General features: G+C 44.9%; 1 protein-coding gene across 7 annotated transcripts in view; it reads right to left on the bottom strand.

Moving 5' to 3' along the window:
* Positions 1 to 503: 503 nt before the first annotated feature.
* Positions 504 to 19,091, bottom strand: part of LOC138663761 (zinc finger protein 182-like) — a 191,035-nt gene continuing 172,447 nt past the window's right edge. For all 7 annotated transcript variants that reach the window (XM_069750091.1, XM_069750090.1, XM_069750092.1 and 4 more), the window contains 6 exons: positions 13,044 to 13,193; positions 12,735 to 12,914; positions 12,528 to 12,651; positions 12,348 to 12,445; positions 4,290 to 4,380; positions 504 to 2,198 (listed from right to left, as the gene is read on the bottom strand). In XM_069750091.1, the coding sequence (XP_069606192.1) occupies positions 778 to 2,198; positions 4,290 to 4,380; positions 12,348 to 12,445; positions 12,528 to 12,651; positions 12,735 to 12,914; positions 13,044 to 13,193 (2,064 nt within the window). In that variant the 3' untranslated portion in view covers positions 504 to 777. The remainder of the gene's footprint in view (positions 2,199 to 4,289; positions 4,381 to 12,347; positions 12,446 to 12,527; positions 12,652 to 12,734; positions 12,915 to 13,043; positions 13,194 to 19,091) is intronic.

The following is a 19,091-nucleotide window of genomic DNA, read 5'->3' as shown; positions in this document are numbered from 1 at the left end:
CTTGTGTGCCCAATTGCAATGTTCAGCCAAAATCCAATAAAACCGCAGATATGCACAACAACTCCCTGCATTCTTTCACCTCATCATCTTATATCCCAGGATGTTTTTTTCAACTTATTGTATAAGACATTCATTTATGCCAAGTTATTATGTAACTCTACATTTCCTTTTGATCTTGGGCCTTTATAAGCCCAGCCCTAAAAATAAAGGAGCAGAGACTATTTAGGCAGACAATGAGCGTGTGTCTGATTATTGCTTCATTGCGTAGGTACCTAAAGACAGAACACCTGAGTAGGTTGGAAATCCCTTCACTAACAGTATGTGCACACGTTCAGGTTTTTTTCGCGTTTTTAAGTGTGCGTGTGTAGCCCATGCACTATCTCCACCTATCCCCCATGCCTGAAGATAGTTGTACCTTCACTGTAAATACATCATTGTAAAAACACACCTGCACTTTGTATCTCCCCCACCTCATTGTAGATTGTAAGCTCTCACAAGCAGGGTTGTTTTATTTTGCTTTAATCATTGTATTGTTAACGCTGTTACTTATGACTGTTGTGTTTTGAAACTGTTTAACTGTAAAGTGCTGAGGAATATGTTGGCGCTATATAAATAAAGATTAGTATTATTACCCAAAATGAATTTCAGGAAACTCATCTCCATTTCCTTATTATCATTTAGTGCAGAAAACTAATATTTCTTTCTCTTGTAGATGCTTGCATTTGTTTGTTTTTCTTGCAATTTGCCAATTAATAAATTGGTTAAAAAATAAAATTGCTACTCTTTCGTATGAATTCTTTGATGTTGAAGAAGATGAGATTTCTGGTTAAAATATTTACCACATTTGGAACATGAGAAAGGATTCACACCTGAATGGCTTTTCTGATGAGTAACAAGACTTGATTTAGCTTTAAAACATTTCCCACATTCTGAACATGAAAAAGGTTTTTCCCTTTTGTGACTTATCTGATGTCTAACAAGCGTTGATTTAACCATAAAACATTTCCCACATTCTGAACATTTGAATGGTTTCTCTCCAGTGTGAGTTCTTTGATGTGTAAGAAAATATGATTTACGGTTAAAACATTTCCCACATTCTGAACATGAAAATGGCTTCTCTCCTGTGTGAATTCTTAGGTGTCTAACAAGTTGGTATTTCTCTGCAAAATGTTTTCCGCATTCTGAACATGAAAAAGGTTTTTCCCTTTTGTGACTTATCTGATGTCTAACAAGCGTTGATTTAACCATAAAACATTTCCCACATTCTGAACATTTGAATGGTTTCTCTCCTGTGTGAGTTCTTTGATGTGTAAGAAAATATGATTTACGGTTAAAACATTTCCCACATTCTGAACATGAAAATGGCTTCTCCCCTGTGTGAATCATTTGATGTGTAAGAAGACGCGATTTACGATTAAAACATTTCCCACATTCTATACAAGAAAATGGTTTCTCCCCTGTGTGAATCATTTGATGTGTAAGAAAATATGATTTATGGTTAAAACATTTCCCACATTCTGAACATGAAAATGGCTTCTCCCCTGTGTGAATTCTTTGATGTGTAAGAAAAGATGATTTATGGTTGAAACATTTCCCACATTCTAAACAAGAATATGGCTTCTCCCCAGTATGAATTCTCACATGATTAAGTAAATTTGCTTTCCACTTAAAACCTTTCCCACATTCTGAACATAAAAATGGCTTTTCTTCTGCATGAATTATTTGATGCTGAAGAAGATGTGATTTGTAGGTAAAATATTTTCCACATTCTGAACATAAAAATGGTTTCTCCCTAGTGTGAGTTTTCTTATGTCTAACAAGATCTGATTTAAGGCTAAAATATTTCTCACATTCAGAACATGAAAATGGCTTCTCCCCAGTGTGAGTTCTCTGATGTATGGCTAAAATTGATTTACACTTGAATGTTTTCCCACATTCTGGACATGAAAATGCTTTCGTCCCTGTATGAGCTTTTTGATGTTCAGCATCGCTTCTGTTTTTTTTCTTTTGCTTATCAGTCTCTGGTGACTCTAGGATCTGTTGAAAAGGATCGGAAGATAAATCTTTGTTGTGAATGGCTAAAAATACATCTGGGATAATGGCGTGCTCTTCAAAAGTAGTATCTGGTGCAATATCATGATCATCTGCTTTAAAACCTGAAAACATCAGATGTGCTTCGGAGCTTCTGGTACAGTCATCTGTTAGGAATAAAACTCATTTTATCGTTTTTCATTTACTTGAATAAATAGTATTAATTCTAATAAAATATATAATAAAAATACTGTAACATTTCAGTGTAAACATTTCTACACCTTTCTAAACATATTTCTGTATAATGCTGTAAAATTGGAACATTTCTTACATATACTAATATACTAACTAAATACAGATACCACTGATGCATATCAATGCAAGCCTCTCACAGAGATACACCCTATAATGGACATAAGAACTAACAGGGCAAAACTCCACTACTAATCAAATCCTACAAACAAGCCACGGAGTATAAATACACCCAAAAGCTTAATATAAAAATGTAACACCTTTATTAAATATATTTATAACACAGAATAACAAACTTGACATACAGCGTACACGTATAGTCAACGTACGGCGGACAAAAACCACTGTGTGTAACACCTTGGGTACAGACAGGACACAAACCAATAGCTACCAGGAACATGTCAGTACTATAAATGAATCTATTGTCTACCATTAAAGTGCATGGTGCAAATACATGTGCCTAGTAGAGCCATGTAAGTAACGACTCATCAGACTAAAATCAGTAACATGACAGAGGTGCTATGCCTGTCTTACCCACAACAACTTAACTACCCCCTAGGAAGCCTACGCGGAACGCGCGTCGGGGCCGCCGGACAGACGCTGGCACCGATTGTTGTGGGTAAGACCGGCATAGCACCTCTGTCATTGTTACTGATTTTAGTCTGATGAGTCGCTACATGTGCCTAGTAGAGCCATGTAAGTATTTGCACCATGCACTTTAATGGTAGACAATAGATTCATTTATAGTACTGACATGTTCCTGGTAGCTATTGGTTTGGTTTGTCTGCCGTACGTGGACTATACGTGTACGCTGTATGTCAAGTTTGTTATTCTGTGTTATAAATATATTTAATAAAGGTGTTACATTTTTATATTAAGCTTTTGGGTGTAATATACTAACTACCGTAATAAGGCATATACTGCCAGATGTAACCAATATGTATGTGCCTCTGTTGGAAACAGAAGATGGAATTGACAACTCTAGGAAGGCACGCCACATATGCGACACACTTACGCTAATTTTCTATAGACCTGTGTCGCCCTTTGTCACATATCTACTTCCATCTTGGTTAGGGCTCATACTCACTTACGAGAAACTCGGATGAGTCTCGCATGTTAATACCCAGCACTCAGGAGCGGAGCGTGTGGCTGCACGTATTCCTATGCGGCCGCACGCTCCGATCTGAGTGCCGGCAGCAGTGCTGGGTATTAATATGCAAGACTCATCCAGGTTTCTCGCAAGTGAGTATGAGCCCTTAGTGTGTAGCTTACATTGTGGGCTTTGTCGTGTTTGGAGTCTGAGTGCGCATTTCCTAAACATTCCATAGGAGGTGTTGACATTCTACACATGTGTCTAATAAGTGATCACCATTTTCTATTGGATAATTCCCACTTAAATACAACTCATCTTTATACCACATCACCCCTGGAGGAAGAAGTTTCTGTGAAACGCGTGTCGCCTGTAGCAGAACTTCACCATCTCCCTTGTGGTTTGTACATCTGGTGCTGTGTGGGTAAATAATACTACTTTTGCTATCATATAGTCTTCTATTGATGTGTATTATCATATGGGTAGCTTACTCTATATATCAATATCACTTACACTACTACCTTCACTTTATTATATTTATTATCTAAGTTTTATAGATGTACCCTTTTGGCTTCACTTTTTGGATTGGTACAGCAAGGTTTCCACTATGGATCTTCTTTTGATAGGGTGATTTCTGTCATTTTCTCATTACCTGTGGTTCTCGATTTTTCCTGTTTACAAATTTTATTATCTGCTTTAATATATTACTAATAAATAGTTGGTGATTTTATTGGTTTGCATTTGTTCTATTTTTGTTAAGTCTAGGCTGTCAGTAAGACATTTCAACGTATGCAACCCTTGCATTCACACGTAAAATCTTTCAGTAAATTCCATGTAATAAACTGTGTAAATAACTATAAAAACCATTATCGCAGAAAAATCTTTGACTTCTCTGCATCTAGTGATTACTACTCACCTGGGCAGTTATCTGTAGGAATCTCCTCTCTACACCGCTCATCACTCCTCACATATGTCTCTGTAGTATTACTATGGGTCGGATCTTCACACTGAAACAAATATTGTAAAAGTCACAGACAGATGGAGAAGTCACATCTATGATCAGCTCTAATCCTGCGATCTCCACCGTTCTCATTACACAAGTCTAAAACATAATACTGGTGGATAAAACAAGACTGAGCACAAGACCTTCACAGCCATCTACACATCATAGGGGAGATCTCATGACTAGGGTTGAGCGAAACGGATCGTTCATTTTCAAAAGTCGCCGACTTTTGACAAAGTCGGGTTTCATGAAACCCGACCCCTGTGTGGGGTCGGCCATGCGGTACACGACTTTTGCGCCAAAGTCGCGCTTCAATGACGCTAAAAGCGCCATTTCTCAGCCAATGAAGGTGGACGCAGAGTGTGGGCAGCGTGATGACATAGGTACTGGTCCCCACCATCTTAGAGAAGGGCATTGCAGTGATTGGCTTGCTGTCTGCAGCGTCACAGGGGCTATAAAGAGGCGTTCCCGCCGACCGCCATCTTACTGCTGCTGATCTGAGCATAGGGAGAGGTTGCTGCCGCTTCGTCAGAAGCAGGGATAGCGTTAGGCAGGGTCCATTAACCACCATACCGCTTGTGCTGTAGCGATTTCCACTGTCCAACACCACCTTTTGTTTGCAGGGACAGTGGAAGCTACTTTTTTTTTTCCTCAGCGCTGTAGCTCATTGGGCTGCCCTAGAAGGCTCCCTGATAGCTGCATTGCTGTGTGTACGCCGCTTTGCAAACCAACTGCTTTTTTCAAAGCACAAATCCTGTTGTTCCTTCCTTTCTGCACAGCTATCTTTTTTGTTTGTCCACACTTTTTATTTAATTTGTGCAGCAGTCCACTCCTTATTGCTGCCTGCCATATCTGGCTGAGATTACTGCAGGGAGATAGTAATTGTAGGACAGTCCCTTTTTTTTTTTTTTTTTTTTAATTCTCCCTAAAAAAATCAGTTGTGGGAGATTAAGATTGACATTTCTGCTTGAGTCCCATCCCTGTGTGTGCCATCTCTCTCAAATAGAGGGCCATAGAAAGCCTATTTTTTTAAATTTTTTTATTGGGCTTATAAATTCTCCCTGACCCAAAAAAAACAGTGGGAGATTAATATTGGCGTTTGGGCTTGTGTGCCAGTCCTGAGTGTGCCATCTCTCTCAAATAGTGGGCCATAGAAAGCCTAGTGCCTGCTTTGGGTTATTAAATTCTCCTTGAAAAAAAAAGAAACAGTGGGAGATTAATATTGACATTTGTGCTTGAGTGACAGTCCTGCGTGTGTGGCATCTCTCTCATTTGGTGCCACAGAACAGAGTGTGTAACATCGTGCCTGATTTTCCTTGCGGTCTCACCCACCTATAAAGGGATATCTAAATCATACAGAAGTTAGAGTTCACCTTGTAAGTTGTTTGACAGTAACAAATACCGTTACTTTGGTGACGTTTTTAAAACAATGAGGAAGTCTGGTGGAAGAGGTCGTTGCCGTGGGCGTTCATTGCCAGCTGGTAATGATGGTAGTGGTAGTACTAGTGGAGCATCAGGTGGTCGTGGGAAAAACAATATAGGACCTAAGTCTCGAGCTGTGGAGCCAGGTTCGTCGTCTGGCTACACAAGGCCTCGAACGCTCCCTTTTTTGGGAGTAGGAAAACCGTTTTTAAAGCCGGAGCAGCAAGAGCAAGCTTTGGCTTACCTTGCTGACTCAGCCTCTAGCTCTTTTGCCTCCTCTTCTGAAACTGGTAAATGTAAAAGCAGCGCGTCGTTAGTGGATGTTCACGGTCAGGGACAAGTCGCTTCCTTGTCCTCTTCAGTAAAAACAACAACAACAGAGAAGGATGCAGCAGGCGACACAACGGGTTACTCCATGGAGCTCTTTACACATACCGTCCCTGGCTTAGAAAGTGAAACAGTTAACAGGCCATGCCCATTACAAGTTGAATCTGACATGGAGTGCACTGATGCACAGCCACAGCCAGACTACTATGCTGTTCCTTTGACTCAGACCACAACATTGCCCTCGCAGGGTACTGATCCAGAATCAGACCCTGATGAGACTATGGTGCCCCGTCACGAACGCTATACCACCGACTTACACGGTGACACAGACGAAGTTGCACACGAGAGATAGAAGAGGTGGTTATAGATGACCCAGTTGTTGACCCTGATTGGCAGCCATTGGGGGAACAGGGTGCAGGCGGCAGTAGTTCTGAAGCGGAGGAGGAGGGGCCGCAGCAGGCATCAACATCGCAACAGGTTCCATCTGCCGGGCCCGTATCTGGCCCAAAACGCGTGGCAAAGCCAAAACCTGTTGGAGGACAGCGTGGCCATCTGGTTAAAGCTCAGTCTGCAATGCCTGAAAAGGGATCCGATGCTAGAAAGAGTGCAGTCTGGCATTTTTTTTAAACATCCATTTGATCAGCGCAAAGTCATCTGTCGAAAATGTTCAACTACCTTAAGCAGAGGTCAGAATCTGAAAAGTCTAAATACAAGTTGCATGCATAGACATTTAACCACCATGCATTTGCAAGCCTGGACTAACTACCAAACGTCCCTTAAGGTTGTAGCACCCTCGGCCAATGAAGCTAGTCAGCAACGCTACATCCCTTCCGTCACTGTAAGGCCACCATTTTCCGCACCACCTGCAGTATCTGTCCAGGTTTCTTTGCCAGCCCAAAGCAGTCAGGGTCAGGGAATCACCAGTTTCGTAGTAGGAAACACTGCATCTAGGGCTCCAGCGGAAACAATACTGTCTCCAACCGTATCTCAGTCTGCCATGTCCACCGGCACACCCGCTAGTTCCACGATTTCCAGCTCTCCAGTCCAGCTCACCCTACATGAGACTCTGGTTAGAAAAGGAATTACTTATCCTCGCATCCGCGTACACAGGGTTTGAACGCCCACATAGCTAGACTAATCTCGTTAGAGATGATGCCCTACCGGTTAGTTGAAAGCGAAGCTTTCAAAGCCCTGATGGACTACGCCGTACCACGCTACGAGCTACTCAGTCGACACTTCTTTTCGAGAAAAGCCATCCCAGCCCTCCACCAGCATGTTAAAGAGCGCATCGTCCATGCACTCAGGCAATCTGCGAGTACAAAGGTGCACCTGACAACAGATGCATGGACCAGTAGGCATGGCCAGGGACGGTACGTGTCCATCACGGCACACTGGGTGAATGTGGTGGATGCAGGGTCCACAGGGGACAGCAATTTTGGGACAGTTCTGCCTAGCCCACGGTCTAGGAAACAGTTGGCTGTAGCCGTTCGCACCCCCTCCTCCTCCTCCTCCTGCAGAAGCGAGAGCTCGTCCACAGACCGCAGTCGCCCAACCACTCAATCCGCAGCTGCCACTGTTGCACACCAGTTGTCCCATTATGGGGCAGCTACTGGCAAGCGTCAGCAGGCTGTATTGGCTATGAAGTGTTTGGGCGACAAAAGACACACCGCGGAAGTTCTGTCCGAGTTCTTGCAGAAAGAAACGCAGTCGTGGCTGGGCACAGTAGATCTTGAGGCAGGCAAGGTAGTGAGTGATAACGGAAGAAATTTCATGGCTGCCATCTCCCTTTCCCAACTGAAACACATTCCTTGCCTGGCTCACACCTTAAACCTGGTGGTGCAGTGCTTCCTGAAAAGTTATCCGGGGTTATCCGACCTGCTCCTCAAAGTGCGCGGACTTTGCTCGCATATCTGCCGTTCGCCCGTACACTCCAGACCTATCAGCGGTCTTTGAACCTTCCTCAGCATCGCCTAATCATAGACGTTGCAACAAGGTGGAACTCAACACTGGACATGCTTCAGAGACTGCGCGAACAGAGACGTGCTGTTATGCATTTGTGGGAGGATACACATACACGGGCAGGCAGTAGGATGGCAGACATGGAGTTGTCAGGTGTGCAGTGGTCGAAGATACAAGACATGTGTCAAGTCCTTCAGTGTTTTGAGGAATGCACATGGCTGGTTAGTGCAGACAACGCCATAATAAGCATGAGCATCCCCCTAATGCGTCTGCTGATGCAAAGTTTGACGCACATAAAGGATCAGGCATCTGCAGCAGAGGAAGAGGAAAGCCTTGATGACAGTCAGCCATTGTCTGGTCAGGGCAGTGTACAGGACGAGGTAGCGGGCGAAGAGGAGGAGGAGGACGAGGAGGATGATGGGGATGAGTATTTTTTTAATGAGGAAGCTTTGCCGGGGCTACTGGAAATTGGTGGCGTGGCAAGGCCGGGTTCAGGATTTTTTAGGGAGACAAGTGACGTAGATGTGCCTGAAACTGCCCCTCAACCCAGCACAACCGCAGAATTGACAACTGGAACTTTGGCCCACATGGCGGATTATGCCTTACGTATCCTCAAAAGGGACCCCGCATTTCTAAAATGATGAACGATGACGATTACTGGTTGGCCTGCCTCCTTGATCCTCGCTATAAAGGCAAATTGCAAAATATTATGCCACATGAGAACTTGGAACTAATATTAGCAACCAATCAACTCTTGCTGACCGTTTGCTTCAGGCATTCCCAGCACACAGCGCCCGTGATCGTTCTCACACGAGCTGCAGGGGGCAGCAGACCAGAGGTGTTAGAGGTGCAGAAATCAGAAGTGGCGTTGGACAGAGGGGTTTTCTGACCAGGTTGTGGAGTGATTTTGCTATGACCGCAGACAGGACAGGTACTGCTGCATCAATTCAAAGTGACAGGAGACAACATTTGTCCAGTATGGTTACAAACTATTTTTCATCCCTTATCGATGTTCTCCCTCAACCGTCATTCCCATTTGATTACTGGGCATCCAAATTAGACACCTGGCCAGAATTGGCAGAATATGCATTGCAGGAGCTTGCTTGCCCGGCAGCTAGTGTCCTATCAGAAAGAGTATTCAGTGCTGCAGGTTCAATATTAACCGAAAAAAGGACTCGTCTGGCTACACAAAATGTTGATGATTTAACCTTCATTAAAATGAACCACAACTGGATTTCGAATTCTTTTGCCCCACCTTGCCCGGCTGACACCTAGCTTTCCTATGAAAAGGTCTTGCTTGTGGACTACTCTGACTGAATTTTCCAATATCGTAATTTGCAGCAGCTGATTGTCCAGCATACGACATGTGTACACCTCCCTAAATGGCCAAACTCCCCCCACGGGGCCGTGGTCTCGCCACTTGGCGCAACCACCCGTGAGAGTGCCGTTTGTCTGAAGAGGTGGGTGTGCCCGCTTTTGGTCGACGGCACTGCCACTGGGTCCCTCATAGTACAATAAAGTGGCTCTGGCGGTGGTGGTGCGCACCCAACGTCAGACACACTGTTGTAACATGAGGGGCCCTGGGCCTGTACCGCCGGCCACAAGAGAGTTCCCCCCCCCCCAGCTCAAACATTGCTCGACCACTTGCACAATTATCTCTCACAGTTCCACCAGTGTGTAGTCTATGCGCTGACATCCTTCAGTGCCTGGCACTGACAATACCATTGTGTTGACATGTATGATGGTACTTAACATAGTCAGGGGCAGTGTCCTATATTTACACCAGTAAATAATTAGCGCCACATTACTAGGTCTAAAACTCAGTAGAGAAGCCCACCCCTGTACCTAAGTATTCCACCCCTTTGTGTTTTGGTTTTGTTGTAATGCGAGACATTATATCTCAAATATCTCGCTGAGGATCTGTTTATACCAAGGAAGGTGAGGGGCACAAGGGGGCATTCTTTGCGTCTGGAGGAGAGAAGGTTTTTCCACCAACATAGAAGAGGATTCTTTACTGTTAGGGCAGTGAGAATCTGGAATTGCTTGCCTGAGGAGGTGGTGATGGCGAACTCAGTCGAGGGGTTCAAGAGAGGCCTGGATGTCTTCCTGGAGCAGAACAATATTGTATCATACAATTATTAGGTTCTGTAGAAGGACGTAGATCTGGGTATTTATTATGATGGAATATAGGCTGAACTGGATGGACAAATGTCTTTTTTCGGCCTTACTATGTTACTATGTTACTATGTTACATTAACATCTATTTATTTTTTGGGAGTACTAACTGGCAGACACTCATTACAATCGGCCTCCGCTGACAACACCAATGCTGCCTGTGTACCCCTGCAAGATAATTGCTAGTGCCTACAGCCAAATTTTGTTAGGTTAGGCCTACTACGCCTGTCTGCGGTCCCTCCTTCCACTAGTCGTCCACTGACCTGACCACTGCTGCCCGTGTACCCCTGGAACCAATTTTAAAGTGCCTACAGCCAAATTTTGTTATGTTAGGCCTACTACGCCTGTCTGCGGTTCCTCCTTCCACTAGTCCTCCACTGACCAGACCACTGCTGACCGTGTACCCCTGTAACCATTTTTAAACTGCATTGAGCCAAATTTTTTGCTTAAGGCCTACTACCTGTGTCTCTCTGCGCCACTCAATACAGCTGTCCTCCTTTTAAAAAAAGCTGAGTGTCAATAGTCTGGTTTTCAGCCTATAGGAATTTGACAACTGCATTGGGGCTACTACTTCGCTACGGCCTACTAACGGTGTCTTCCACTCCAAGGTGTTCTCCAGGTTGCTTCTCCATTTCTTCGATCTTCTGGCTCTCGTTTAGTAGTTGTTGAAAACAACACTGCATTAGGCCTACAAGTTGGGTCTGGGTCGTAGAGACGGTGTCTGCCGCTCCAAGGTGTTCTCCAGGTTGCCACATAATCGAAGCTGCATAGAGCCTATTTTATAATTTTACGCCTACAAAGTCTTTCTGCGGTCCCTCCTTCCAATTGTCCTCCACTGAGCACAACAATGCAGACCGTGTACCCATGTAACCTTTTTTTAAGCCAGCGTCGAGCCAACTTTGTGGTTTAAGGCCTACTTGTAGTGTATGGCTGCGCCACTCAATACAGCTGTCCTCTTTACAAAAAATGACCTACAATTATCTGGTTTTCAGCCTATCGGAATTGTAAAGCTGCAGTGGGCCTACTAGTTGGGTTGGGGCCTTCTATCTGTGTCTGCCGCTCCTTGCTGTTCTCCTACAGTGAACAAAGCGGTGCCGCCGGTTTACTACTGTTGCCAATTTTGAACTGCATTTAGACTACTTACTGATTTGGGCCGACTCTCTGTGTCAGCCTCTCATTCCAGTTGTCCTCCACTGAACAAAACAATGCCCCCTGGTTAGTCCTGTTACCAATTTTGAACTGCATTTAGCCCACTTTATTATTTGGGCCTATATCCGTGTTTCCTCCTCATCCTGCCCATTGCCCAGCCAGTGCTAGATGACTCTGCTGGTACATTAAACCAGACCACTACATTCCCCTTGCACGCTACACAGCCAGAATCTGACCCTGCTGAAAGTCAGGTTCCCCTTCCCGCATACTATACCACCTTACACGGGGACAAAGAGGAAGGTGCAGATGAAGGTGCAGGTTCCTTCATCAGGTGGGGGGAGGAATACTCGTTGGCGACGTCACTGGCACAGGGCCCCTCATAGTACGCAAAAGTGTTGCTGCCGGTGGGAGGCGCCCCCGCCGTGCAAACACACCGCTGTACTTTGAGGGGCCCTGTGTCAGTGCCAATGCCAACGAGTGCCCCCCCCCCCCACCCCGCTTGCTCAGGATCACAGCACTTGCAAAGTTGAAATACTTACCTCTCCCTGCTCAACTGCCGTGACGTGGTCCAGATTTCCTGGGCCCACTAATTACTTGAACCAGCCCTACCCCCCACAACTTTAGCCAAATGACCCCCAATTTCCAAATGCCTTACTATTATTATAAGGTAAATTTAGAATGACAAGCTGCAGGAATAAGAATGTATGTTTTTTGCCATTAAAATGGACACTGTACATGTTTTCCTGGCCTCCACTCACTGCCGACTATGCTCCCCCATTGACTTGCATTGGGTTTCGTGTTTCGGTCGATCCCCGACTTTTCGCGGTAATCGGCCGATTCCACTCGACTTTTGAGATAGTCGGGTTTCGCGAAACCCGACTCGACTCTAAAAAGGTCAAGGTCACTCAACCCTACTCATGACACCTTCTCTCCATCTACCTGATGATCCTGAGGAACATTGGGATCTTCTTGTTTACAGTCCTGTGGAAGAAGAGGAAGGGGACCTCTCTCTGGTGTTGTCCTCTTACTGAATAGAACTAGTGGAAACACATACAAGGACTGAATTAATTCTTTACATACAAATATGTATTATAAACCGTGTGTATTTAGTCCTATTACCTGTTGATGTGAGGGTCTGGGGAACGTCCATCACGACGTCCTTGTACAGATCTTTGTGTCCTTCTAAATACTCCCACTCCTCGATGGAGAAATAGATGGAAACATCCTGACACCTTATAGGAACCTGACACATACAATGATACCGTCATCCCCCCGATCCTTTCATAGCGTTACTGTATAATGCCCCAGCATTCCCAGCAGTGTCACCTCTCCAGTCAGAAGTTCAATCATCTTGTAGGTGAGTTCTAGGATCTTCTGGTCATTGATGTCCTCGTGGATCAGGGCGTGAGATAGAGGCCCCGCAATTGGGCTCAGGGGTCTTCCCAATCCCTCAGACATAGGGTCCTGACAGCGCTCACTAGAGGTCTTTTTCATTACTGTGTAATCCTGGTTATGGAGAGACACATTAATAAATCCGACTACAGACATTTCCAGAGCCCTCACCTCTCCACTTCTGTCCATCGGTTATTCCCATAGATGAGAATGATGTAATGTGACGTCATCAGAATCTCTCACCTCTCCAGTAAGCTGGAAGAGGATCTCTACGGTGAGATGTAATATTCTCTCCACCATCTTGTCCCTGTCCCTATCCATCTTTGGTGGGTCAAGCAGGACAGTTATCTTATATGTAAGATCGCCACTCAGAGGATCTGATTTTCCAGGTACCTAAATGGGAAGATGATTAAATTTAAAAATGAAAAAAAAAAATCCCTGGTAATGATACAAATACTGGTAGTAGAGCGCTATGGCTGTATAGCTATTGATACAGACAGAAATAAGTAAATTCAGATGAATGAACCTTTCAAAATTTTAATTTGCCAGCCTCCCCGAGGCTTTAAAAAAAAATAAATTTGTGAAAAATCACAAGTCCTGCAAGATCTCCACTTGCCCTAAAAAGATCAGCATGACACTAATGCCTCGTAGGACTGTATCCAAGCACTTTCAAGCTTTTCAAATCAAATACAGTCTTAGTAAAGTGACCACAACATATATTGCTACGGATAAATGATTGGTAATTCATGAAAACTTTTACACTATTTAATAATACCTTGCACTGACAGACTTTTTATGTTTTTTAAAATGTAAAAGTGGTCCAAAAATAATCTCTTTTGTGGGGCAGATGTCTGCCATTCCGGTGTTTATACAGAGGCTACAACATGTGGTGGGCCAAAATCTATCCATACATTTGAACAGCAACAAGTTTGTTGGTTTGAAAATCAGGAAGCAGTGGCTTAATAACAAACCACCTTTTTATTCTGTTTAGAGAGTGAAGATGCAATGGCATTTTAAGTAAGTTATTCATTTTTTTGGGGAGTAGAATAATGATAATGTTGTTAATTTTTACACCTAAGGGTATGTTTGCACGGTTAGGATTGCATCAGGATTTGACGCAGGTAAAATCTGCACCTGAGGTCACTGGCAGGTCACCTGCATTTTTGATGCGTTTTTACATGTGTTTTTCATGCATTTTGTGGGTGTTTTTGTAAGCTACATAAATATATTAAAAAAAAAAGAATTGTTATGTAATTTCTTGTCCAACCTCTTCATTTACATACTCCATTGAAGAATAATGTTTACACATTGGGGGGGGCGTGGCCTGAACGTCCATGTGAGCGGACGTGTGACAGAGCGCTCCCGCTGCTAACGCTGAATTTATCCTTATAAGCCGCAGCTGAGCGGCGATTCAAGGCGCTTACCGGCTGCAGGAGAGTCCCGGGAGTGCGGCGGTGAATAGAGGCGGCCCCGAGGTCAACAAATATGACCAGGAGGAGGCAAAGAGATGCAGGAGCCGGCGAGGCTGGGACCAGCCAAGATGGCGCCGACGCCAGGGAGAAGGACAACGCGGCATGCCAGAAGAGAATGGCGGCGGCGGCAAAGCTCCAGCAGTTTGCTAGAGTGGAGGCCGCAGGGAACACAGGAAAAGCAGAGGAGGACGCCGGAGCAGACACAGACCGAGAGGAGGAAAGCCCAGCAGAGGAGCAGGAGGTACAACAGGGGAGCAGGGATGGTGACATGGCGGTGGTAGTAGGGGGATCTGAAGATAAGGAGTCAGGAGCAGAGCCCACCCTTAGAGATGTTTTTGCACTGGTATCATCATGCAAACAATCCCTGACCCAGCAGCTACAGGAGGTCAAGGGGGATACAGCCCAGATAAATGCAGCCCTGCAGAAGATTGACAAACGTGTGGGGGCTGTGGAGGAAAGAGTGAGCACGGCAGAAGACCATATAGTGCAGCTGCAGAAAGCGGAGAGGAAGTTTACTCAAGCAATATCGGAGCTAGCTGCAAAAAATGAGGATCTGGAGAATAGGTCCAGAAGAAATAACATTCGTATAGTGGGTGTCCCTGAAAAAACTGAGGGGAGGAATCCCACGGAGTATATTGAAAGCTGGCTCCTTGAGACTTTTGGTGATGCAGAACTGACAAAAGTATTTGCGGTAGAAAGAGCCCACAGGGTCCCACCGAAACCACCTGTCCCTGGAGCAAGTCCCCGTACCATGCTTGCCAAAATCCTAAACTACAGAGACAGAGACATTATCCTGAGGAAGGCTAGAGACATGACGGATCTGACAATTGGAGGTCAAAGAATTGCTATTTACCCTGACTATTCCGCCCTGGTACAGAAACAACGGATGATGTTCACGGGTATCAAGAGACGGCTGAGAGAACTGGGAGTGCAATACTCCATGATGTTTCCGGCACGACAGAGTGGTAGCGTTGGATAAGATTCATTTTTTTCCAGACGCCGGAGGACGCTACCCAGTGGATAGATCTTAACGCTAAAAAGCTTAAAGGGAAAGGAGATTGAAAATGTGGGGTGGGTTAGTCGGGAGGTATTTTAATTCTTTCAAAAAGGGGAAAAAGAGATTGACTGACAGTACATTGGTAATTGAAATGTGAAGGTTGGAAAGTGGAACTGGGTATTACTCAGGGAACGCACTGGGAGTGCTGATGCGGCGGAGAAGTACGAGGGAGGAAGGGTGTGCAGCGTACTAAAAGTTTATTTAGTTTCTTGCAGTTGTAATTTAATACAGGTTGAATTATATTGTTCTTCTAAGAATTGCGCCGAATTCTGTTATAAACGGTAGCGGGAGGCGGAAGGAGAAGGTTACGTTAACAAGAGTGTTTGCAATGGGTGATGGTGCCCCACTCTTGATAAGAGGCAGAATGTATAGTATTGGGGGGTGTGGGGGAGGGGAGGGAAGTTAGACAGCTCAGAACCGGGAGTAACGACATAACTAAAGATGATGAGTCACATAATAGGGGACCGCTTTAAGATATTGAGTTGGAATGTGAGAGGTCTGGCGGATAAGTCTAGGAGAGCTGCGAGCTTGCAGTATGCGAAGGATCAGCGGGCTTCTATGATATGCTTGCTAGAGACGCACTTGATACAGGAGAAAGTGGACGTACTGAATAGACGTTGGATACAGAAAGGGTATCATTCTACCTTTTCGACGTACTCAAGAGGTGTGTCAGTGTTGGTGCCGGTGGGAGTGCAGTATGAAGAGGTTAAAGTATGCGTGGATGCTGAGGGTCAGTATGTAGTGATACAATGTATATTGTATGGAGTGAGATTGTGTGTTGCGGCAATGTATATTCCACCTCCATATTCAAGTAAGATCAGGGAGGTGTTGGAGAAGGTGGAACGATGGGAACCACTACCACTCTTAATTATTGGGGATTTGAACAATATCTGTGATGACTTTTGGGATAAAAATAAGAACACCCAGAACAGGTCGGAGGGGCACACTACAACATTTGGTACCTATGTGCATGAAATAGGCATGATTGATCTATGGAGAGTTAGACATGTTGGGGAGAGAGGGTACTCGTGCTACTCGCCGGCTCATGCTACGCTATCCAGAATTGATATGGCGCTGGGTAACCGCCTGTTGGACACAATGGTGGGAGAGGTGCGTTATCTGCCGAGGGCCCTTTCGGATCACAGTCCAATTGAGGTGGAGGTTAGGTTGTTGGGGACACGGACCGCAAGCGGGAGAGAATGGAAGATCCATCCTAACTGGTTACAGAGTATTGACTTGGACGGTATAGGGAAGGAGGTGACGGAATTCTTTGCTTTAAATGATGGGAGTACAGATGCTCTAACTGTTTGGGATGCAATGAAAGCGTACCTGAGAGGGTTACTATTTAGAGACATTAGTAGGTGTAAGAGGAGGACAAGGGAGGCGGAGAGAGTGGCGATGGAGGAGCTGAAAGCCGCAGAGGACGAGATGGTAGTGCTGGGGACTTCCGAGGCAGAGAAAAGGTTGAGAACAGCGCAAAATTGTATGGAAAAGATTCTGCTGGGAAAAGCTGAAAGGAAGCGGGAGTTTCAGAGGGTGACTTATTTTCAGGAGGGAGAAACAGTGGGACACATGCTATCGGTGGTAGCCGCGGCTCAGCGTAGTACCTCGTATGTACACTCGTTGGTTTCAGGTGGGGGGAGCAGGGTATCTGAAACACCTGAAATTATAAAGGTCTTTGCGGACTTTTACGCGGACTTATATTCCTCCAGGGTCAATGAGTCAGCCGGAGATACGGAGACTTTCCTTGAGAGTCTGGATCTTCCGAAATTGAGTGAGGAGGATAGGGTGAGCCTCAATGCCCCTATCACCGAGGAGGAACTGAGTCGGGCGCTGAAGTCTATGGCCAATGGGAAGGCACCTGGGGTTGATGGGTTACCAGCCGAAATCTATAAAAGTTTGGAGGAAGTGCTGATTCCCAGATTAAAGTTAGTACTGGAGGAGGCTGGATGCCAAGAGTATCTCCCAGCATCTATGAGGGAGGCTATTATAGTGGTTATTCCGAAGGAGGATAAGGATCTGGGGAAGCCCGAGTCATATCGGCCAATCTCTCTGTTAACCATCGATGTCAAACTCTTGGCCAAGGTGTTAGCTACCCGTTTGTCCAGCGTCATTGCTAACCTTGTACATCCGGATCAGTCTGGTTTTATGCCTGACAGGTCTACAGCGGTTAATCTGCGGAGGCTGCATATGAACCTGCAGCTGAAGTCTGACAACTGTGGCCGAAGGGTTATTGCATCCTTGGATGCCCATAAGGCGTTTGACAGTGTGGAGTGGTGATATCTCTGGCGGGTGTTGAAGTGTATGGGTATTGGTCCGCAATTTGTGGCTTGGACTCAACTGTTATATTCATAGTTACATAGTTATTAAGGTTGAAGGAAGACTATATGTCCATCTAGTTCAACCCATAGCCTAACCTAACATGCCCCAACATGTTGATCCAGAGGAAGGCAAAAAAAACCCATGTGGCAAAGAGTAAGCTCCACATTGGGGAAAAAAATTCCTTCCCGACTCCACATACGGCAATCAGACTAGTTCCCTGGATCAACGCCCTATCAAGGAATCTAGTGTATATACCCTGTAACATTATACTTTTCCAGAAAGGTATCCAGTCCCCTCTTAAATTTAAGTAATGAATCACTCATTACAACATCATACGGCAGAGAGTTCCATAGTCTCACTGCTCTTACAGTAAAGAATCCGCGTCTGTTATTATGCTTAAACCTTTTTTCCTCCAACCGCAGAGGATGCCCCCTTGTCCCTGTTTCAGGTCTATGATTAAAAAGATCATCAGAAAGGTCTTTGTACTGTCCCCTCATATATTTATACATTAAAATAAGATCACCCCTTAGTCTTCGTTTTTCCAAACTAAATAGCCCCAAGTGTAATAACCTATCTTGGTATTGCAGACCCCCCAGTCCTCTAATAACCTTGGTCGCTCTTCTCTGCACCCGCTCCAGTTCAGCTATGTCTTTCTTAAACACCGGAGACCAGAACTGTGCACAGTATTCTAAGTGTGGTCGAACTAGTGACTTGTATAGAGGTAAAATTATGTTCTCCTCATGAGCATCTATGCCTCTTTTAATGCATCCCATTATTTTATTTGCCTTTGTAGCAGCTGCCTGACACTGGCCACTGAATTTAAGTTTGTCATCCACCCATACACCCAGGTCTTTTTCATTGACGGTTTTGCCCAGAGTTTTAGTTTAAGCACAAAATTATACATCTTATTACTTCTACCCAAGTGCATGACCTTACATTTATCCCCATTAAAGCTCATTTGCCATTTATCAGCCCAAGCTTCTAGTTTACATAAATCATCCTGTAATATAAAATTGTCCTCCTCTGTATTGATTACCCTGCAGAGTTTAGTGTCATATTCACTACCAACAGCTAGAATTAGAGTGAATGGGGAACTTTCTCAGCCTATAAAGTTGGCCAGAAGTACGAGGCAGGGTTGCCCACTGTCGCCCCTTCTGTTTGCCTTAGCTGTGGAGCCACTGGCCGCCAAGATCCGACAATCGGATGAGGTCCCTGGGTTCAGATATGGGAGTGTTTAGGAGAAGATTGCGTTATATGCAGATGACATCTTACTGTTCCTGGCGGACCCGGATGAAGCCTTGAATGGGGCTATCGAGATCATTGGGAAATTTGGAGCCTTGTCGGGATTGAGGATAAATTGGGATAAATCGGTCCTCTTTGAGGTGGATGGGGTGGAGGAGAGCAGAAGTGAGCCATTGGGAGAGGGGCGGCTTAAGGTGG

The sequence above is a fragment of the Ranitomeya imitator genome, chromosome 2, assembly GCF_032444005.1.
Source record: "Ranitomeya imitator isolate aRanImi1 chromosome 2, aRanImi1.pri, whole genome shotgun sequence".
In the NCBI taxonomy this organism is placed as follows: Eukaryota; Metazoa; Chordata; class Amphibia; order Anura; family Dendrobatidae; genus Ranitomeya; species Ranitomeya imitator.
Note: the sequence above shows the minus strand (reverse complement) of the source record. Positions and strands in the feature narration are given on the sequence as shown.